At 42.8% G+C, this 24587-nt stretch overlaps 1 protein-coding gene across 2 annotated transcripts in view; it reads left to right on the forward strand.

Moving 5' to 3' along the window:
- adkb (adenosine kinase b) overlaps positions 1 to 24587 on the forward strand; it is a 436023-nt gene that overhangs the window by 169904 nt on the left and 241532 nt on the right. For both annotated transcript variants that reach the window (XM_034193559.1, XM_034193560.1), the window contains exons 5-6: positions 17219 to 17391; positions 22714 to 22822. In XM_034193559.1, the coding sequence (XP_034049450.1) occupies positions 17219 to 17391; positions 22714 to 22822 (282 nt within the window). The remainder of the gene's footprint in view (positions 1 to 17218; positions 17392 to 22713; positions 22823 to 24587) is intronic.

Raw genomic sequence — 24587 nt, forward strand, 5'->3', positions numbered from 1 at the left:
CCTTATAGTACTGTCTGGTGCAAGTAGGTTCTCTCAGTACCGCTTACTCACATGCACCTGGGAGGTAAGATGACCACAACTCCCATAACATTCAGTGTTGGCTGCAGGACCAATGAGAAACCCCCGCCATGCTAGAAATACTTGGTTAATTCCAATGTCTGAGCTTTGCAGGACTGCGGTACGGTGACATACATAATAAGGACATCATTTAATTTCAGCTTTTGCATTCCTGAGCGCCTCACATGCACCCTGCGATTTGTTTTTTTCTTTTTTCTCTCTCTCTCTTGCACACTCCGTCATTTTATACTCGTCGTCATATCTTATCGACATGTCTTTGTAAGGGGGAGGACATCAAAAAGAACCCACATCCAGTTGACATGGAGCCAAACATGCAAACTCCACAGAGACAAGACCATGTTGGAAGCAAACCTGGGACCACTAGTGTTGACCACTGAGCCACCGTGCTGCCCAAAGCTCAACATCATTGTTTGATATCAAACACATTGTGTGAAAGTGAAGTCCAAACATTGGTGGTCTTCTACAGAAGGAATCCACTAAAACACAGTTGCTTTGGGGCACCATTGTTTTGTCCTACAGTCCAAATCGGAACTGTTTAAAAGACATATTTCAGCAGTGGGGCTTTTTTTTTGGGGGGGGGGGGGGGGGTGTACATTCCTCCACACTGAAGCTGATATTGGGCCGATTCCCATCAGACTACATGGGATGTCGCCTCTTTGATTGTTGATTGTGGCGAGTAGAAAGTGGTTGACTGATCTGAAGAGAAATTACAGGCGAGCAAAGTTATCCATGCCTTTGACTGACAATCAGCTCATTATCATGTTGATCATTTACAGCTTTGCCCGCCGCTTGCTCTGTATTCCTTTAGACCGAAGCACAGCGCTGAGACATTTTAATGGTTTGGCAGTAAGCCCACAGAGTTAAAACGGCTACATGGCGTCTCCGCTACACATCCCTACCACATTCATCAACCCGCCATCAAAGGGAAAATAAATAAACAAAATAACATGCTGACTGTGCACGAAATTGAACTGATTGGAGTTATTGACCGGGACGCTCCAGTCCCTTGGAGGTCAGGGATGAGATTTGGAGGGGTGATGTACCTTGTGTGATACCTGATTGAGTGAAAAATCCTCAGCCAGTTGCTTTGATGCCTGGCACTTGACAGAAAAGAGTGATTTAATGGAAGCTGCCAGACCTCATCAGTATCGGCACTCTCGTTGAGTGCCCTCCCCTCCGCCATGCTTTATTTAAAAGCACCAGCCATGACAGGTCATGACAGACAGATGTTTGCTCATTGTTTCAACGGCAGAGTTAAAGAAACGGGAATAACAGCGCTCCACCTCCGGCTCTGAGAGACAGGCTGTGGAGTCTACTGTTACTGGCCTCCCCCATGTGCACCACCTCACCCCTTCCTATTTTAGTCCTCTATAAATAGCCGTGTTGAATTTTTGCTAGGGTTGATAAGCCTGTAATTAATGTGACCATCATCGGGCAGGAACTTGGTCTATGCAAGGGGTCCACACTGATGAGGTGAACTCTTTGCTGTTATGTTGAAATGGAGATTGGACTGTTCTGGACTTTTTTTTTTTAATCCCTTTTGTTTTAATTAAAAGTAATGCATGTGCTAGTGCTTGTCCAGACCCTGTGCTGATTGTAGCCTAGAAATATTCAAAATGTTTGGAGTTAGTTATCGCTAATTTGCACCACAGGTGAAAGATTTTGGCACCATCCCCTGCCACACATTGTATCTATTCATTAATTGAGGTTTTACTTTCCCAATCGTTTTGGATGCTTACTGCGATGTGTTTTTAATACAGACTCGTGAATGATTTTCAGAATATGGGTGTTTAATAGCTTTCAACACTTTGTAGCAGTGTTTTGAGTTTGCACTCATGAATTTGCAGTAACCGTGAAATGTTTTGGTACCATCAATGGCCATATGTCTTATCTGTCCTTTAACTCCCATTTCACTTTCCCAGTGTGCTAGATATTTCACCTCAAATTTGACTACATATTGGTCGTGTTTCTCTTAATAACAGCTTAATAACACTCATTACCTGATGCTAACATGAAAGTCTAAGCAAACACATTTATGGGACATTATGTAGGCAAAACAGAGTTGCTTTTGAGGTTGATCTGGTGCATCACAAACTCATTAGTTTATGCTTGTTATGTGCTTGCGTTATTTTGACAAGTTACAAGATTTTTTTTTTTTTTTTTTTGGTTATCATATTCACAAGTTAGCTGAGATGGACTGACTCACTCGTCTACGTTTCAGCTGTCCAAATCCTACGCTGTTACCAGCACAGGCAAAACCAGAGATTTCACCAAGTGGAATTTCCTCCATTAAGTACGGGGTTTCTGGTGAGTCTAAGTGCTTTTCAACTGGATCACATCCTGTGATTGTGGCCACACTCGTATTTTGACCATGAAATTTTAGACTGAACTCTAATTTCTGTCTTTCACAGAGATCTGTTGAGTTGCCCATATTCTTTATGCTTCACACACAGATTTGGCAAATGTTGTTGTAGGAATTTGTGTCATTGGCAAAACACAAGCCACCTTATGACTGCTTGCCTTAAAGCAGACAGTATGTATAAAATGGCAGCAGTTGATACATAAACTAGCACAGTGGCGCGATGGAACCTGGTTGGCACAGCAATTTGGTCCTCAATTCCACCAGAGCCTACTGCCGATCTACATGGCGTTTGTATGTGCTCTCTGTGGATGTGTCAGCTTCCTTCAAGTACATTGGTTTCCTTCCACAATAAAGAAATTTGCAAATTAGGTAAAAGTAGTCCTTCATTGTCATTGACCAAGGTAGCAGCTCTAGATCTGTAGTTGGTTTCTGGTGCTGAGCTATGGCTGCCTGCTGCCCCTCGTGAGTGGGGCACATTTAGCTGTAATAGGGCAGCGCAGTCTCATTTGAACCCTGTGGGATTTGACCACTTATGGGGACAGCCGCTTCCGTTGTGCAGTATATACACAGCATAACTTCCACGGAAAAATGGTTTACTGTTTTTTCTTCTGCAATCACTGAAGCAGTCAAAAAGTTTTGTTTTTTTTTTGGTTCTCAGTGGAGAAGGGAAGACAAGGCGAATGGGAGACATCGTGTCAGTAAGTGTTAGCCTACACAGCTAACCAGAGTAGCTGCGTTCTCTCACCTGCAAAACCACCTTGACACGTTTGAGCTCCAGGTCATAAATAAACATCAACACATGTCCGCTTTCCCACTGCATCGTCACTTTTTCCTTTGCATCTTCACTTTGTTTGCATGTAATTTGCCCAAAAACTCAGAGAAAATGCCGCATTTTTGTCCCCAGAAGTAGAGAAATTACATCATACGCGTCATATTTTGCCCCTTTAGCGCCTGCCCTTACACGAGACTGCGCTGCCCAATTAGACTGTGTTAAATGGAAAAGGCTAATTTCATGTTGTAGAATGTAGTGTATGATGGTATTAACAAAGACCTTCTCCTTTTTTCTTCATTTTTCTTCTTCAGTTTAATTTCCTGAAATCCTTGAGTGGAAAATGATTGATAACGATATCAGGTTTTCCCAGAAAACAGAGCAATAAACGGGTGTCGGAAAGTTCAACATAAAAAAAATACATCACACGAGCTGTTAATGTGATCTGTTTCAAGGTCAGCCTCAAGGTCATAGCTGTTTAGCTACTTTCATGAATTAGTGTTGAGCGTATGGTTTGTGGGTGCTGCACTCCAAGTAGTTCATTTGAAACAAGTCTTGCATTTTATTTTTCAAGGTATGCCAAAAGTTTAAAGTGTTCCTTGTTGGCGCCTGCAGACGCCCTGTAAGAGGGTCAAGAGGGGGGTCAGCCAGTGGAAATGGGAGTGAGGGGAAGCTTCCCAGTGATGTGAAGAAGTTGCCACTTTATCGAGCTGCAGGGTAACGCACAGCACCATGTATCAACTCCCCTCCAAAGCCCACTGTGCAGCGTCTTCAGTGGAACTGAATTGCACTGGAATTGCATCATTAATAGAGCAGAAATGATTCCCAGCAAGTGTGGGAGAAAATACATTGACCCCTGAGGGAGACGAGAAACAAGACAATGTTTTTACAGGAGGAATATCTAACTAGACGTCCCATTACCACTTCATCAATATACAGCAACGAGTGAGAGGAGGTGCGGGAGGCAGGGAGGGCGGAGAGCAAAAACAAAACAAAAAAAAAACTAGAGGGAATGTAATGGCTTATATTTCTAATGGCAGCCTGAGTGCTCACATCCCAAACATTCAGCCGTTTCGTCTCATCTGCGCTCTGTAATTGCCCTCCTGGACGTCGCCACGCAAAGCGGCTGCCTCCAAAGTGAAGAGTGGCAGCTGCTGGATGTTGAGGAGCGGGTTCAGGTCAGCCCCCCCCAAGTGGGGCTCCCTGCAACCACGAGATGTCATAATTAACAGCTGTCGGGAGCCCCAGGGGCAGGTGTTGGGGCCGAGCGGTGGGCAGAAAGCAGAGGCCAGCGACATGATTTTGGTAAACGGAAGCTGAACTGGTGGAGTTGGAGGGGCATGGAAATAAATGCCTTATTGTGTGCAGGTCAGGTTTTTAAGTATTTGGGACAGTGACGCCACCGCAATGGAGTTTAAATGAAGCAGCCAGGAAGTGCGAGTAGTGTAACTTGAATTCAAGGGGTTTAAGCAAAAATGTAGATGTTATAGGTATTTGTATGCAGTCACTCCATTTTCTGAGCGCATAGGTAATTGGACAGATTAAGGATTATTTTCATGAAAATCACCACCATTTATCTCAACAAAAGTAAAGGGATGGATACATGACATGGTCCAAGTCACTGACCAAGGTCTTGGACTTCATTTCTATCAATCATTTAAGAAATACAGTGTGGTACTATTTTTAAATCTATCAGTACACAGTGCTCAAAACCTGAATACAGGAAGTAGGTTCATGACGGAAACCATCAAGACAGCCCTCACAACTCTGAAAGAGTTGTAGTCTTCTATGACTGTTGATTAGAGAAACTTTGCAAAGTGCAGTTTTGACTGTTGTGCCTCCAGCCACAGATTTGTAGCGGACAGTTTGTTCTGTCACATCCACAGAAGCCTGTGACTGCTTCAGAGTTATGTGGGTGTCTTGGTGGCTTCCCTCACATGTCTCCTTCTTGCATTGTTCATCAGTTTTGGAAAAATCTATTGCTATAAAAGTAATGATTTGTGTATTTATAGCTCATATACTGTCTCATTTGTATTGAGTCATTCATTTTCTGTACTCGCGTGTTCCAATTAAGGGTCACGGGAGAGCTGGAGCCTATCAAAGTACTCGATGGTCAGTGGGGCACACCCTGGACAAAACGCCAGTCTATCACATTTAATTTGTCCAACAACTTGTCAAAGGTACTGTAATTCCTAAATAGTTGATGTGGTTTTTCTTCACATGACAAGCATATCTGGAATGTTTCACTTCTCCTCCACTGTGGTGGCATCCAGAGGCAAAATTTCAAAAACAGACTGTACTTTAGACTTTAAAAAAAGTCCACTTGTCATCACTTTACCATGATGTACTAGGCTTTCATCCCCCCACCCCTGGCTTTTCAAGGATATGTTTGTTTGTTTTGGGTTTCCTCTCCACATCTTCTCGTACCTCCAGAGATGTTGCACTGTGGTGTCGTGGGACCTTATTAATCTTTTGGGACTGACGTTCTTCCTAGTTAAGTAAATATACACGAGCTGCCGAACAAGATACAAGCTCCCAGCACCTTTTAGAAACATTATTTTTTATTTAGTCTTCTCTCTTTCTTTCCATCCTCATCTCTCGCTCTTCCTCTCTCTCTAACATGCCGCCTGGGGGCAGATCTCTCTGTCTCATCTGCTGCTTAATTTCACTGGAGCGAGCCTCAGTAATAAAGCGCCTTGATGTACATTTGCCAATTTCTACTGCTGCCACGGCGGTATAATTGGGATGTGACTAAGCATGAATACCCAGCACAGGGTTGGTTGACCCCTTGGTGACCCTCCGGATCACGCTTTTGTCATAATGGCGGTATTATCGCACATAATCTGGGTATGGAGAAGGATTGTCTGCAGGCTTCTCAGGGTGGAAATGAATTTATCTAACTCGCTGGTACCGCGCGCCACAAAGGAGCAAAACAAATGCAAGATACACTCTTTTTTATTTTTATTTTTTTTCCACGCTGATAATAAAAAGACGTTTTCTTCTCATCTGTAGCTGCTTTGTGTGTGTTGGTGGAGGAGCGGAGCTCCTGGCTGAGGCTGGGGAGGGACGGGATGCTGTGACAGGAGCCAGGATTGTGTGTGTGTGTGTGTGTGTGTGTGTGTGTGTGTGTGTGTGTGTGTGTGTGTGTGTGTGTGTGTGAGATCCGTTTCCCTGCGTGGGTGCACAGTGTACTCATGCACATCTTAGTGTGTATGTACGTCTGGTAATGACCCTGTAAAATGACAAGCTGAGCTGGCAGTGAGAGTACAGCCCACAGTCAGAGAGAGAGACTGACGAGCTGTGGGGGGGTTGTGATGTCGGCGGCGGCTCTGTGATTCACCTCGCTGTCATCAGAGGGACGAGGCCCCTCGGTGGCCCTCTCTATTCCCACCTGAGAGGCCTGCAAATGGAGGGGCCGTGCAGTCATTATTTACAGCCTGCAGCTCCTAACCTTGGATTCAGAGCTCATCAGGGCGAAGGCAAAATCAGATTGGACTTGACGTGTACCCGAGCCCAGTGACCTTGATAAGTGTGAGGTGCCTGCAGCAGGAGGTTAGTGAAGAAGAGCTCGCGTTCCGTCAGGTTTCGCTGTGGATTTGTGTGTGCGCGCGTTTGTGTATGTTTTTTTGGTGGGGGTGGGGGGGCGTACGGAGTGGGAGGACGAGATCACGAGTTCCTGTGCCACACGGTGGGCACACGTATCACACACGCAGCTGGCATCCTTACTGTTCATTGAGCTGGCTGCAGCAGTGAATCGCGTACACTGACATTTTTAAACAATATTTAAATATCAATACTTTTAAAAGGGCAGTCAAAGTGACACCCCACCACTAAAGTACAAAACAGGTGTTTGGAACCTGAACAAGTTTTATTTAGATCCTGTTCGGTGGACTTTGAAGGGCTGGCTGTTTTAGCAGCCCCACCACCACCACCACATGCCAAATTAGAGAAGTAGTGTTTATAGTGTCCCGAGGCCCCTTTGGTGCCAGTGCTTGTGTCCAGATTCCACAGCATCAAGTGGGTGAGAGTCTGTGACCTGTCCAAGATGGGACACTAGTTACTTTCCTAACCAAGGCAGATAGGAGCTGGGACTTAGGTCTCACTCACTCATCTTCAACCGCTTTTCCGTGTTCGGGTCTTGGGGGAAACAGCTCCAGAAGGCGACCCCAGACTTCCCTTTCCCAGGCCACATTGACCACCTCTGACTGGGGGATCCTGAGGCATTCCCAGGCCCAGATGGCTGTGCCTGGAACACCTCCCTAGGGGGGCGCCCAGGAGGCATCCATACTAGATTCCTGAACCACCTCAGCTGGCTCCTTTCAATGTGATGGAGCAGCGACTCTACTTCGAGTTCCTCACAGATGACCGAACTTCTCACCCTATATCTAAGGAAGACACCAGCCACCCTCCTGAGGAAGCCCATTTCGGCCGCTTGTACCCGTGATCTAGTTTTTTCAGTTTTAGGTGAGTTTAAATAATATGAACACAAAGACGAGTGATGCCACTGCTCCCTTAGTCATCCATTTCAGTAGATTTATCAATCTTGGTCCTTGGACCCAAAATACTACAAATTTTCCATTTATGCCTGATCTACTCAGACCAGATTAGCTCAGACAGTGTTCAACTATTCAGCAGCTGGCTGAATAATGGAGCACACTTGATTTGGCTCATTATTTGCAGTTAGAGGAGGGAGGAATGGAAAATGTGTAGCACTTTGGATCTCATGGACCTGGGCTGGGAAACACTGCAATAGATAATTGATCTAATTGGCTGAATTAAGTGGTTATTTTAGTCAAACCATGATGATGATTATAGTAAGTATTGCCTTTTTAAAGTATTGGAGAAATCAGGTTTGAGGAATTCTGTCCTTCACCTGATGGAGACCAGCACAGTTGTCCTTTCCGGGTTCCACCTGATGGCGTTGTCATTTTTACACCCAGCGCCTGTGTCTTCCAGATATTCCTCATGTGGGCATTTTGGTTTAAAACTAGAGTTGTAAAGAAAGAATTTGATTAAGAATGTTTAAAAAGTTTATGATTAAGAATTGACTCATCAGTTAGTTGCTTGGTCCATACAATGTCAGAAATTGTTTTTCAGAGCCCAGGATGATGACTTAAAATGTCTTGTTTTGTCCACAGCCCAAATAGATTAAGCAAGCTGTTGACAACCATCACCCAGCTAACTGACCCTTCTGATTCATTACGCGAAGCCATCAAATATGGCCATCAGGTATTGCAAAGGCTTTGCGTCTGTCCATCTGTCTGTCTGTCTCTGTGCTCAGCATAAGTCCAGTCCTATTACTGCCACAGTCTTGAAATTCAGACCTTGGACAAGTTCAAAGATGGTTAACCTTGACATTTAAGAGGTAATTTAAGAGTTTAAAAAGTTATCTTCTGTGTCAATCTGTTTTGTTTTTGAGTGGCCGGGGTGACAGCCAATCAGACTAGAGTTGCACTGTGACGTCAGCAGCTGCTCTCTCCAAAACCGCTTTTTTTTGTATGTTTATATACACGTCTCTCATATATTATGTAAAAGCTAGCGAGAAGTAAACACTTCTGAAACTGAAAACATCTTTTGGAACCTAATAACACCTCTGAACGTATTTACAAGACATTTCGTTTAAGTTAGCATGGTGATGTCACAGGCTGGTCACTAGCTGTAAAACTGTTTTGTGTGTAAATACAACTTGTCATATATTATGTGGTGACGTCACAGGCTCCTAGCTAGCTACAAAACTCTGTTTTGTTTGTGTGTAAATACGAACTTTGTCATATATTATGTAAACGCTAGTGAGAAATAAACACTTCTGAAACCGAAAACATTGTTTTTAGAACCTAATAACACCTCTGAACTTATTTAGAAGACATTTCGCGGATGTTGGTATAGTGATGTCACAGGCTGGTAGCTAGCTGCTAAACTCTATTTTGTTTGTGTGTAAATACAACCTCTTTGTCATATATTACGTAAAAGCTAGTGAGAAATAAACACTTCTGAAACAGAAAACACCATTTTTGGAACGTAATAACACCTCTGAACTTATTTACAAGACATTTTGCGGACATTAGCATGGTGACCTCACAGGCTCCTAGCTAGCTGCAAAACTCTATTTTGTTTGTGTGTAAATACAACCTCTTTGTCATATATTATGTAAAAGCTAGTGAGAAATAAACACTTCTGAAACTGAAAACACTGTTTTTGGAACCTAATAACACCTCTGAACATATTTACGAGACATTTTTTGGACGTTAGCATGGTGATGTCACAGGCTGCTAGCTAGCTGCAAACTCTTTCGTTTGTGTGAAAATATATCCTCTTTGTCATATATTATGTAAAAGCTTGTGAAAAATGAACAGTTCTGAAACAGAAAACACCATTTTTGGAACCTAATAACACCTCTGAACTTATTTAGAAGACATTTCGCAGACATTAGCATGATGACATCACAGGCTGCTAGCTAGCTGCAAACTCTGTTTTGTTTGTGTATAAATATATCCTCTTTGTCATATATTATTTAAAAGCTAGCGAGAAATAAACACTTCTGAAATGAAAACACTATTTTTGGAACCTAATAACACCTCTGAACTTATTTCTGAGACATTTTGCAGAGGTTAGCATGGTGACGTCACAGGCTGCTAGCTAGCTGCAAACTGTTTCGTTTGTGTGTAAATATGTCCTCTTTGTCATATATTATTTAAAAGGTAGCGAGATATAAACACTTTTAAAACCGAAAACACAGTTTTTTAACCTGATAACACCTCTGGAGTCATTTACAAGACATATTACGCCATTTGCGTGCACGCCAGCTTCCTATGGAGTTAAATTTGTCTCAATACCTGCAAATGCACAGAGGGTGATCTACAAATATTCCCTGATTTGCACAACTTCCAATTTTGTTAAAAGCTCATGTAAACACACACGCAAAGCCTCCTGCAGATGCCATTAAAACATAGTTTTTGATTGATTGACAGAGGAGCTTTATTGAACATGTACGTAACACAATAGGATCTTATAATGAATGAATTAAACAACTGCAAATTATAAAGAACACAATGGTCACACGGCTGAGGGTATTTTAGCATTGTGTTATATTTATGTTCTGTTTTCATTGTTTTTAGTGATACAGCAGTGTGCTTGTCTTTATCAGCGTAGGCAACAAGTTTCTGCTCTGGTTTTAGTACAGACATGTTACATGTACAATGCAAGTGAACGTAGTTCACACAGATGGAGCCAAAAACTCTGTTAAGCTTCAGTATAAAATGAACATTTGTCCAAATTGTAGGTTTTTAATCAGTGCTTTACTTGTACACAGTTTGCTTTGTCAATTAATGGGAGAGAGATATTCAAAACGTGTACATAGACACACACACGAGATGATTAAATCTGATTATAATTGGGTTTTTAATTTTAATATATATATAAATGGCATGTGCATCGGGATAAGAGTTTGTCTACATATTTGGAGTATATACAGTATATTGTGTTGTCACAGGTATGACATTATCAGGTCAGGGCTGGGATCATGCACTGGTGCTGCCCAGCATCATGTCCACCACACCAGGGAGCTGTTTTGGGTCCTGGAAGGTATTGACCCAGACAGATAACCAGTCCATCCCCACCTTTCAAAGGTAACAATCTATCTGTTGCATCTTGGTGAAATGTGGGCGTTCCCTTGGATTTATTTAGGCTCTGGGATCCTCAGCATGTGACCAACATGTTGAGGCTGATGCTCCATCACAATGCAAGTTATACTCCTCATCATAGTGTCGCTGAGTAACAGTTTGTTTGATGGTCTTTCAAGCAACTCCCTAAGATCCTCCAAAGGGACCTAATACTAAAGACATCCAGCCGTCCCTTGAGGTCACTGATTAGCGTCGAAGTCTCATAACCATACAGTAAGACAGAAAGCAAGACTTTGTCTTTCATTCTCCTTCAAAGATATCAGCCAACACCACTCTCCACCGACTTCATGACTCGATAAGCTCTTCCTATGCATCTCTGTCTCAAAGCCAAAGGACGCAGAGACATGACCATCATTTCTGAGATAACTGCAAGTTCAACACTTTGGCTACAAACAGAGACATTTCTGATGGTTGAGTCCGGGAAGTCATTGAAAGCTGGGACCTTTGTTTTGATCCAGGACAATCAGAAATCCAGATGGTCTGATTATTCACTGCAGTCAGGTTATCAATGGATTCCTCAAAGAACACGTCATTGTCCCTGAAGTTATACATCATTATTTATTTACTGATAAACGTTACAGATGTGGCATGTCTTCATTATTTTTAAAAGACATAAAGCGTTTTTGCATAATAATCCAAATGTTAGCCAGACCAGGATGAGTACATACTTGGACATATACGACGTCTGTCCAAAAAGTAACGGACCTTTTTATTTTTTTCAAAAACTATATGGATTTGAATCACGTGATTGCATCAGCCAAGCTTGAACCTTCGTGCGCATGCGTGAGTTTTTTCACGCCTGTCGGTTGCGTCATTTGCCTGTTGGCAGGCTTTGAGTGAGCACTGGTCCACCCCCTTGTCAGATTTTTATTGTCAGGGAAATGGCAGAAAGACATGAAAGACGTGCGGAGGATTTCGCGTGTCGGCACGGAGCCACTCATGGCGCGCAACAAAAAAAAAAAACCTGCGTGTTGGAAGTCTCACAGGACATGTTGTGGCATGTCCAGCTGTTACACAATTTCTCGGATACTCACTTGACTGAAAAGCCATTGAAAGCCGTCTGAATCTTCCAAATGGTTTCCAACATGGAGGTGTTTTTTTTGTTGCGCGCCATGAGCGGTTCCGTGCCAACGCGCGAATTCCTCCGCACGTCTTTTATTACAAAATCTCCTGTAACAGTGGAATGTGCCACAAAAGTGCTATGTCCAGCTCTCTTGCCATTTCTGTGGTAGTCACATGATGTCCCGGATCAACACAGCGTTCAGTTTGGAAATGATCTGGTTGTTCCAGCCTGTCAATGGCCGCTCGGTGCGCCGCGCACCCTCCGCCGCTGTGGGCCATCTTTAAAAATGTTTTAACACTCCTTAATCCATGTGACGCCGACAGAATCTTCACCGAAAGCCATCTGAATCTTTCGAATGGTTTCCAACTGGCTGTCTCTAACAGTTTCTGACAAAAATTTCATGGAGCAAAGCGGCAGTCTCTCAGCCATTTCCCTGACAGTAAAAATCCGACAAGGAGGGTGGACCAGTGCTCACTCAAAGCCTGCCCACAGGCGAATGACGCAACCGACAGGCCTGAAAAAACTCACGCATGCGCACGAAGGTTAAAGCTTGGCTGATGCAATCACACATGATTCAAATCCATATAGTTTTTGAAAAATATAAAAAGGTCCATTACTTTTTGGACAGACCTTGTAAATGACTTCCCGTACAGTCCTGATGGACCATTGGGTAAGTGCCTCTTGTATATAGTTGTATTTTTACAACCCTGGTTCATAATGTTATACAGGACACTCTTGATCAATTTAATTCAAAGTGTAATGTTTTTTTTACATGTTTAAGAGCTGAATAATTGAACTTTCACATCTTCAGACGTTTCATATGATACTCAGGGTTCTAGCTAGGATAAAATTGTAGTGTAGTGGTAATGTCGAGGGAGCGAAGTGACTGAGGGTGGGGGGATGGGTGCAGAAGGGGGGAAGCTTTTGAAAATTCAAGCTCAAAATTGGCCATTCTAGGGGTACCCAAAGGGTAAAAGCCAGGTACGACAGCCCACGTCCCTTCATCATGTCCCGAAGGCTGGGAAGTTTGTTGAGTGGGCAATCACATTCCGGGTTAGCCAGTACATGGCCCTCAGTGAGACAGTCAGAGTCCGTGGACATTTTTAAGTCAAGACTTAAAATCTGTTTTTATTCTCTGTCTTATGAGTAGTTTTTATTTTATGTTTTATTCTTCTGTTTTTAATTAGGTATTTGAATTTTTATTTATTTATTTATTTATTTTAATTTTTTGTGTTGAACTGTTCTGTGTGAGGCACCTTGAGACGGCTTTTGTTGTGATTTGGCGCTTTATAAGCTGATTAAATTGAAATTGAACAACATTTTGAGTCTTAAAGTAAATAAATATGAAATTGGTTACTGGATCCTTAAACTCTGGACATAATGAACTGTACATGGTGGATCCTTGATCTCTGGACATAAACAGAAATAAAATCTGTTAGTTTTTGTCAAAAGCATTTCCTTTCAGACATTATTATTGACATGAATGTATTTCCATACCTATGAGCTGAGCTCTTGCAGCTGTGCTGCAGGTCAGGTTTATAAAGAATGCAGGACATCTCATTTTGGGAGGAACAAATGTTTTAGTCAATTGTAATTTATTGTCTGTATTGCACCGTTTGTAAGAGGTGTCATTTTATTTAAAGCAGCGATTCGTTTTGAAGTTATTAATTCCGAGCGGGTTAGGGTTAGGGTTAGAGAGACAGAGTCAGAGAGTCGCGCAGCGTTTGAAGCTCGTTTCTCGACTGCAACAATACAAGAGTCCCAGTTAGTGACTTTAATCCACACAAAAATTACTCATGACATTTTAATGGCTTTCGGAAGGGTTAAGAAGCGGACTTACTGCTTCTGAAGAGCAGCGAATCAAAGAGCCACGAGCCATTGAATCGAAGCATTGCTTCAATTCACTCTTCAAAGTGAAGTCGCGCTGCAGAAACAGTTGATTACAGACGCTGTATTGAAAATCGTAACGGTCCAAAATTATAGTGTAACGGGCCGTAACGCAAGTTTGCGCTAGCTAGAACCCTGGTACTAACAGCGTAGTCATTCTTTGTCAAATCCGCAAACGTTAAAATAAGCGGCTGCACTCAGTCTCAGAACTGCTCCATTTTCTTCTCAGCATTACTTAAGGGCCCCTTCACACATAACACGATTGAAGCCAACTAGCGCATGTAGGAGGAATTACATGCCAGTGCCAGGTGACACACACGAACATCCAACACCCCTCGCCGGACACTTAGAAAATATGGGGCCATTCGCACTGTCAGCATGAAAATAGTGCGGTGCGTGTGTATTGCACGTGTGTTGTGCTCCCCCCCCACAACACATGTGGTGTGTGTTTCACGTGCCTCCACGCAACATGTAGCATGTATGTGTTTCGCGCCTCCCCCAACACATGTGGTGTGCTGGGGGAGGGGTGGCACACTTGCATGAAATGTTGCTATCTGGCATGAAATGCTGCTATCTGGCCAGCAATCGGCCTCTCAGCTGATTGCTGGGCAGAGACTCACTGACAGCTGGAAATGACGGCTCAGTGCACGCGACTTGTCACATTAAAAATGGAGATCACAGCCAGGATAGGTATAGCAGTAATTACTACAACAATTACATACACAATTACATGCCAAAATAACTAAAAACAAAATGATCACATAACACAAACAGAGAGTGACACTTTGGACTTCACGCTGAATGGACAGGGGGCGTGGCTGGCTCTCAGCAGCAGCTGTTGCGATCTCCGGTTCTGGACATCACAACTGTAGAACACGTATCGTATTTTGATGGACATGAACTTACAACTGTCCGCTGTGATGCGTGTGTGTCTGTGTGCACTTGCTGTCTTCACGTGGAAATACATAAAACATATATCGCTTTTGTGATGGCTGGAGCACGTGCACAGAGCGCATATTAACAGGCTGTTCCAGGTGAAACAGACCGTTGGATCATGTGGACACACAGCAGGCGATCTGAATGTCACATCTGTCTGACAGGATACTCGTCTCCTGTCAGACTGTGAGCGGTGTGCCAACTATGACAAGCCAACAGTGCGACAAATACGCCACTTTCAGTCATGTATCACCAAAAATACACCATAACAAACGCTGTTTTGTCAGTTATTACGGCGCTTTTTTCGCCATAATTAAAGACGACGAAAACCTCCTCTTCATCTACATCATCTGATTTCTTTTTTTTAAAAATACGTTTATTTCCTTGTTGATTTTAGGCATTTACGCTCCTGTTATAAGACAGTGATTGTAGTGCAGTGGTTTCCGTCTGTTAATCAGAGCTTTTGTCAATTGCAGGTTTGAATCCTGCGAGTGGCATTTATTTTTTTTATTTAACCATTATTTTATTATTGGCTTTTAATGTTAAGCTTTATGAACTCAACTCTCAATCCTAATGTATGTCAGTATAATACTGGTCAAAAATAATTCTTGCGCGGATTTTGAAAATTTATTAGATTTAGGGTAATTTTGGGCTTCTGTATCTGAATCTGAGCTCAGATTTCCATTAACACATCATGCTTTTTTGGCAATCTGCTTGTTCCATATTGATAGATTATGCAAAAGTTGCTCATTCACTCACGGGTTTGATGCCACTAATCATGCACAAAAGCAGCTTCAAAAGCATAGTTTTTAAACCAGGTTCACAAAATGTGAACAAAGAGCAGTAATATTTATGGCGCCGAAGAGGTGTGTGAAACTGCAGCTTTTGCTTCATTGATTCGAGAAATATGTTGTATGTTGTCATGTCTCAAAAACGTGATGTGATTGGCAAAAACTGACACCAGATTCAGATTCAGCGCCCCCAAATTACCCAAAATCTGTTGAAAAACTCAATGCAAGAAAAATTGTTGACCAGTGTAATTAACCTAGTCACCATGAACAATGCAGCTCCACCACCAGTATGTTTGTGTTTATTATTAAAAGCACAAATTGTTAATGAGCACAAAAATCTCCATAAATATCAACGTATCAGATGTCTTATTTTGCTCTCAAAGTGCACTAGAATGATGCATTCAAAAAAAAAAAAAAAATCTTTTGTGGCAGCATGTCCCCAAACTCCCTTGAGATTCAAAATCCCCCCCCCATAGTCTTCTAAAATCTTTTGGGACCCACTGGGATTGCATGACATTGATGTCTCCTGATACTTGGGATTATAACCTGGATGTGTTTCATTTTAAAATTTTTTTACACATTGCTTGATTTCAGCCTGACACGTGAGGATTTTCTGCTTCTATCTTGGAAATTGACTGCTTGTGGGCTGTTGGAGGGTTTACCAGACAAAAATAGCAAATTATAATTGCGACCTTGAGCTTTGACAAATTGTGAAAGGCACTTACTACTGACATTTTATAGATTAAAAGAATAATCTTCCATCCGCACAATAATAAGTACTCATTTGATGCACCCCTCATTTGTACCTCATACAATCGGCACAAAACTCCTTTGGCTGTCTTTGTAAATTTGTAGCCTTGCTCTGAAGACACACCTCAGCCTTGCCTGAAGAAATGAATTTTTCCATGGCTGATTAAACTTTCTCTCTCTGAACTAGTTACCTGGAAAACTGGGTGGGGGGGGGATGCAAAATAACAGCAGAGAACATCTCAGGCCGAGTGATGAAAATGCATTTTTCTTTCCCTACCAAGATGCTATTTGGTCGCGTGAAATGATTAATTTCACACATATACAGGTCATCCCTGAAAGCAGCAACATCTCATTCACAAGGGGCCCCCGTCAGCAACAAAACAGGAGTCTGCAATAAAATGAGCAAACAGCGGCACGTACTGTACGTCAATAAATCTTTGGAGGTTAAACCTGAGCGCTGTAGAATTTGAGCAGCCCTCCTCCCCTCGTCAGGTAAAAGTCACTGAGTACGCGAGGGGCCAAAAATGGCTGACGAAGAGTCGGGAAGTGTGCGGTGCTGGCAGGTCCGCGCCGCCGCACACACAGTCTGTGTTTGCGTAAGTAGGATGGAGCCTTGAATTATGGGGTTTGTGTAAATAAGGAGATGAGCCTGTTTTTAGCACACAGGGAGGAAGGAGTGCTTGGATGAGAATAGCGGCTCTGTGTGGAGTGGAATTGCTCTCGGGTTGTTTATGACAGCTCACAGCCCTCATATATCACAAGCAGTATGTTTGCTGTGAAGCTACAGTTTGTGTGCCATCTGCCTTGGCTGAACCTGACCCTTCAAACAGACTTATATTTTGTAAACTGAGCTCACTGTAACTGCTGCTTTTTTTTTTTTTTTTTTCTTCACTCTTCTCTCAGTGGATGATCCAGAAACCCCACAAGGTGGCCACTTTCTTCGGGTGCATCGGTACAGACCACTTCGGAAAGATCCTGAAGAAGAAGGCCGAAGAAGCCCACGTCGATGCCCGCTACTATGAGCAAAGCGAGCAGCCGACCGGTACCTGCGCTGCCTGTATCACTGGGGACAATAGGTTAGGCTCTGTTCAAATCACCCATCACTAAGCTGTCCTGCATAGGCAATGAGGCCCATTGGTGCCGGTTCTTATCCTTAAACACCGTAGTTTGAAACAAACAGGAGTCTAACCCTACCAGGACAGGTTCCCAGTCCATCGCTGGTTACTGCCCCAACCAAAGCCCATACCCTTTTGCAGCTTGGTGGACTGGGACAATGCAGATGAAGTTTCTCGTCCAAGAACCCTTAGACAGGTAGCCTCGCTGGGTATCTAAGTCAGGTCTACACACTGGGGTGTAAACCCCTATCCTGATGAACTACCTACTATCGTTTGTCGTTTTGGCTCGGTTTAAAAAAGTAAAAGGACTGCATTTACGTATATAGCGATATTGCGCTTTTCCATCTGCATCAGACGCTCATTGCACTTTACACACTAATGGCTCACATTCACCCCGAAGTGAGGGTGCTGCCATACAAGGCGCTCACTACACGCCGGGAGCAATAGGGGTTAAAGACCTTGCCCAAGGGCCCTTAGTGATTTTCTAGTCAGGCTGGGATTAGAACCAAGGATCTTCTGGTCTCAAGCCCAACGCCTTAACCACTAGACCATCACCTCCCATAAAGGTACACAGTCACTTTCCACGATGCGTATCCTCTCCTGCTATCAGTTCATTTTGGACTAAAGCAAACGTTTCCCAGCGAAACCACCCCGACTCACGGGGTGTTAGTATTTCTTATTCACCTGTTATACATGCTGCTTTAGTCCTATGCGCAAGTAAACACAGTCCATGTTACTATATCAAAGTGGAGGTGCAATCTTGCCCATGCGAAAGAATTTGCAAACACAAAGAACGTTAGCGTTTGAAAAACAGTTCAAGCTTTTTTAAGAAAGTGGTAACAAAACAAAGAAGGCATTTCAGTGCAAGATGGATTAAACTAGAGTAGTGCTGGGAGGGGAATAGAAACTTTGTCGCACACTAAAGGTAGAGCCAAAGCTGCATAAACATTCAGATTCTGCTGCCTGTCTAATGAAAGTGTGAGTACATGAACAAATCTGAGCATATTGATTAGTGGTTTTTGATAAGCTTGTCAATAACAATTATGTTGTGCTGTTATTTATATAATTTTAATAAGCTTAGCTGAGTACGGTATGAATGATCATGCAAACAACGGTGAACTTTTTTTAAACTGTGTCTATTACATTCATTAGCCGCCCAAGAAATGATGTTCTCTGAACTTTAATATATAAGCATGCAGATACTTGACATGCTTTCAGTTTTATTTTTTATTGGCATGAAATGTAACCCATCTTTGATTTACATTTACTTTATCACTTGTAAAATCAAATCATATGTCATGTTCCTTACTGCTGTCCTGCCACCAGCAGATGGCATTTATGTTCTTGTTCATGCTCTCATTGGTCAGGCTCCAAGCCCCCCCCCACACTTCTCCATAGGAGTAAGGAAACCGATTCAAAACAGTCACGACAAATATATTTCCATAAGAAAACATAGTATTTCATGTGTAGTGAATATACTGAGAAATGGATTGTGCACCTTTAACATTCTCTGGCAGCCAGTTGACTACTCAGGGCTACAAGTCATGAGAGGAAATGATAGCCGAGCACACATTAAAAACAACCCGTAGTTTACCATCCACCTATAGGCTGACTGTAGCGATGTGTATGTGATGGCTGTGCTATCCCAGCTCTCATCTATCGCCTGTCTCTCTCGTAAAAGAGGCTTTAGCATCTCTGGTGACTCTCACGCCGCGTCCTCATCAGCACATCTGAGAGACTGCAGAGGTCAGATCCTGCATGTACACACAGAAATATCACTAACAGTCAGTGCTCCAGTTCATGATAGACCAGGTGTGGATCAATACCCTCCTTCCACACACACACTCCCCTCCTCCCCAGCTCTTCATCCACTGCTCGTGCAGATGTTAGTCAGACAGTGGCTAGACCTTGCCTGCCCTGGGAGTCAATGGTCTTAGCAGGTTTGTTTGATGTTGGCTTTGACACCTGAAAAGGTCGGGTGCCATGCTCCCGGAGACGAGCTCTGTAATATTTCTTGCAGGTGTTTAACAGAGGAAAGGTCGCCAGCAGGGACAGATTGGAAGGGCGATGGCTTTGAAGGTGTGGGAGGTGTTTGTCACAGCCTCGGGGCTTTGATTAGTGTAGTGTAGAGTGTACAAAAACATAACGCAAGCTCCCTCTGCTTACGTCTGACAACTGGACTTTGATACTCAAAGCAGTGTTTCATAGTTACATTTTAGGTTGTAGAAAATACATTTCTTGTGGCGATTGCACAAAGTACAGTCAGTGTTTTGGACTGTTGAATCTTTAAAGGATTACATCACCAATCCAATCAGTGTAGGTGTTATTGTTAGTTCAAAGAAATACTCTTATATTAATCTTCTTCTACAACAATACTGAGTCTGTCTGACCTCTTAGGGTCCGTCCTTCCATCTGGCACAAAGCAGAGCATAGTGCAGCGTCGTGTCGTTGGTAATTTTGGAAAGACAGAACTGGCATTTTCGCACCCATTGCTCCAGTTGCATCCATGGGTGCAACGGTTTTGACTAGAGACCTCAGTGCTTGTGCTCTGCTATCGTTGAGCAGTCAACAGTGATTGCACAATAGACCAAGAAATGCCTGGTTTGCATTATTCTGTTTATACAGCACAATATTAACTATAAATAAAACTGCTTTGAAAACAAAAGTTGGAAACCCAATAGAGCAAGTGCATCGCCTGCACTAATCCACGGCACCTCGGGCAAACTTTGATAAGCTTACCATTAACAAGTGACACTTTTCTTCAGAAGGCTTTTACAAAGTACAGTTTAGTGATTTTGACCTTTCACCTTTTGACCCAAAAATCAACAGACTTCTTAGAGTCACCATCACTAACACACACAGCGAGTGGGGTGACAGTCAGGCAGCTAAAAAAAAGAAGTAATTGTGCAAAGAAAAGTCTATCAAAGTACGTGCCAGTAATCTTGACCTTTAGCCTTTTGATCCAAAACCCAATCGGTTTCTTGAAGTCACTCGGTGTGGTGCGTATACCAAGTTTGGTGACAGTCGAGCCAGTATAACTATTTTTAGGGTGGCCGTTTTTGCCCCGGGGCTGCAGGCAGAGAACATCCAGCAGGGTTCACTCTGAGCCTGGTGCGATATGAAGAGTTTGGGTGGTCAGAGTTGGTGGTGTCATCACAGGAACAAAGCACTCAACTGCTTAATCTCAAGGAACTTTTGATTGGTGCTCCCATAAATGATCTGTTCAATTCATTTCTCAGCCAGAAAACTCCTCACTTCTGTCACCCACCAAGTCTGCCCTTTAAATACAGATGCATACAGTTCTTGTCTTGTAAAGACATACAACAAAATTTATCTTCTGCTTTTAACCCGTTCTAATTACAGTTAAACGCAATCCGACCACTAGGAGGAGTGGGCAGCCACAGTCTGGCACCCGGAGACCAACTCCAGATGTAGAGTCGCTGCCTTGGTCAGTGGCAGAGAAAGGAGCAGACCCTAAATAAGCCTGTTTTGGATTGTGGGAGGAAGCTAGAGTGCCCGGAGGAAACCCACAGAGACACGGGGAGAACATGCAAACCTTACACAAAAAGGACCAGGTGGGAAGTGATCCAACAACCTTCTTGCTGTGAGGCAACAGCGCTAACCACTAAACCACTAGGCAGTGACAAAAATCTTATTGGTATAATTCACATTATAGCCAAAATACATCTGTGATTCATTCAAGTGCATTTGGGACGTGTCCAAATCCACTTGGTATTTATAACAACGTGTGCAAAGCAGCGCGTGATGCCTAAAGTGTTGGACAAGGGTCGGCTAAAGCTTTGTGCCTCCTGTGGGATTATTTCAGTAACAAGAAAGATATTGCAGTGAAACTGGTATGAGAATAATCCTTAACTTTTTGGCTTTTTCTACACCAAATAGTTTTTTCTGCAATTTCAGGGATGCACAGAATTGCCTTTGATGCAGTTCATGCACACAGGAGTCGGTAAAAAAATGTTCAGATGCTTTGATGTATGTTTGAAACAATGTGGTGTTATTGAACTCCTCATGGCGGAGGGTTGTGGACTCATGGACATTCATCAACAAATGAGTGTTGTGTATGGAGACGCCTGTGTGGACGTCAGGACAGTCAACAAGTGGGCAAAGAGCTTGAATGACTAAAGTTCAGTCATGCTGTGACCATTTTTGGGGGGACTGTGGTGGCATAGTCCTCACAGAATTTTTGGAACAGGGCAGCACTGTCAGCTCAAACCAGTATGTGAATACTTTGCAAAAGCTACGTGAAGAGGGTTTGCCCTAGAAAAGACAATTCACACAGGATGAGTTGCAGTGGCTCAGATTTTGAGAGCCAGATCTCGTGCCTTCTGACTTTTTTGTTTTTGTCAAACTAAATGAACACCTGAAGAGGTGCAAGCATCTGTACAACGGGATCCAAAAACTTTGGCGTTTGTGTAACTATGTTGCTACGAAGGTGAGAATAGAGAGCATTCCAAGCTTTAATCAAATTGATAAGACGTTCATCTGAGGAACTTGTTTGTTGAAATAATCGCTGAGGAGGCAGAACTGTTCAGCCAACTTTTGTGCCCCATGTGCTGCTTTGCACACGCCATTATCAATACCAAGTGGACTTGGACACGTCCGAAACGCACTTGCATGATGTGCGTTAGACCGTACATTGTAGATCATCGAGATGGAGCCCCAATCTGCACTCTTGCTGCACGCATTGCATTTCCTTGTTTTTGTTTTTCCATTAATCATAGTGTACATAACCTTTTCTTGAGTGGACCTCTTCTTTCTGTAGCGTCCTCCTGTCAAACGGTTTGCAAAGGTTCTTCCATGAGTAGCGATGATGATTGCACTCAGTTTGATGGCCGCTCGTAAAGACGCAACACGCGAGGATTGTCTAATGAGCTACGTTTACATAATCCCACCTGCTTCGTGCTGTCGCTTGCTCCGCTCACTGTACTTGACTCAAGTGTTCATTTACTAATACGTTTCTGTTGTTTATCCAGCATCATTACCAAAAGGTCTAATGATATGAATTCATTTCAGAGTGGCTGATTGCTTGTCTGGGAAGTGGTAATCTCCTTCTTTTGAGGTAACTACTTTAAAAGAACGCAAATAAAGACATCCAGGTGACTTACTTCACCCCAGTGCAGATTCTCGGAAACTATTATCGTATTTTTATACTGTGGGAGAACAAAGAAAAATCTGAGGCTCGAGTGTTTTTTTAAGGCTGTTTTTGAGACAAAATTAAGATGGATGATAAGTGAAGTGGAAGATTTATGGGGTCTGTCTCGGCAGGTCCCTTGTTGCTAACCTGGCAGCGGCAAACTGCTACAAAAAGGAAAAACACCTGGACTTGGACAGCAACTGGGAACTGGTGAAGAAAGCCAAGGTCTATTATATTGCGGTAAGTGAGACCCTCTACATTCAGAATGACTGTTCCCCAACTCTGCTGCCAGAGGAGGACAAAATGTTAAGTAGCTTTATTCAGGAAATGCCTCAGCGCTCCTTCTGCATTGTCAATATATCTATTCATCCGTTGTTGAGCGAAATGAGCTATGTTACCTTTTGAGACAATACAGCACCCGTCTCACTTTTTTTTCTCTTCTCTGCTTTTGTGGGAGAAACTGCAGCTTGGTGTGAAATTGTTCCACATACAACACACTCATTTATTTTCTTTTTACGTGGAGACAAACCAACAGGTGCTGCAGAAGTGTGAAAATCGATTAAGATCATAACGCCTGATCCTCCCCATCCACCCGCTAACTCGTCCCCTTTTACAGAGTAAACCCAGAGAACCACTGAGGTAATGTCTTCGCTCGCAGCTTCTGGAGTAGGACGGGCCGCTGTGCTCGGGTTTCACCTTTTGGGATTATATTTAATTCTGGTGACTATATGTTTCATGTGATCTCAAGTCATGATGATAGCCCTGAAATTGTGCTGCATTCCATTATTGTTATCGGTATTCCAGCCCAGCCGTCAACATGCTGCTCACCGTGTTGCTGCAAGTAAAGCCAAGCCCCAACGTCTGGTCATGATAAATGTAGCCAAAGCGCAAGTGGCAAATCTTGCAGTTTCTTGAGTGGCCTTTTGAGGTTCGCTTCAAAAGCGAGTCTGTGGAGGTTGTCAGTCATCCAAGTCATGGTATCTAAGTACACCCAGTCAGCTCAACTGGGCTTTAGTTCCTTGAAGACGTTTTGCTTCAAGGAACTAAACAAGTTGACCAAACTCAACCCACTTGGGTCCTCATAGAAGTCCACGTTAAATTCTCCACCTTTACTACAGAAATAAGCATGTTTATAGCCCCGTACAAAGCTACTTTAGACTCTATAGCTAGTTCCCCATTCAGGACAACTGTGAAGGTTGTGGATTTTTTAAATAACTCATCAATTCAGCCCATTTTTCACTTATGAATAATTAGGGGCATGGTTGCGTTGGATGACAGCTGAGTGCCAGCGTCTGCTAGCAGTGCCTTCTAGGTGCTGCTGACCTGACACAATCAAATTGACTGTTTGTTCTTTGGGAGCATTTTATTACTGTTATCCAATATAATATGATTTTCTGTGCAGTTAAGAAGTCTGTGCTCCAGTATTTATGTTGCGTTACATTTTAGTGTTAGTTAACTTGTATGTTAGCACTGATAGCACCAGGTTAGTGCTACTTAACAGGCAGCTTGATGACATTAGCTCTGTTGATGGTGTGATGTTGCTAGGGCAATATGTCGTTCTTACATTTTAATACCCACACTCAAGCTTTCATTTCAACAACCAATGCCCAATCCACAAAAAAACATGTTAATCAGACACCTGACCCATGGTTTGTCCATTAGCCATAGCTTTGATTGAAAATTCATACTAGGGAGAGTGTTTGGGCTTCATTCATCTTGCCCAGGTCACACCACTTTTACTCAAGAACCACATTATTTAAGCTTCAAAAGTGCTCCTCAGAAAATCTATTGGTGAAGTCATGGAAGGATTATCAAATATATGTGTATATGTATGTATGTATATGTATATATGTATGTATATGTATGTATGTATATGTATATATGTATGTATATGTATGTATGTATATGTATATATGTATGTATATGTATGTATGTATATGTATATATGTATGTATATGTATATGTGTATATGTATATATGTATGTATATGTATATGTGTATATGT

This window comes from Thalassophryne amazonica, chromosome 18, assembly GCF_902500255.1.
Source record: "Thalassophryne amazonica chromosome 18, fThaAma1.1, whole genome shotgun sequence".
NCBI lineage: Eukaryota > Metazoa > Chordata > Actinopteri > Batrachoidiformes > Batrachoididae > Thalassophryne > Thalassophryne amazonica.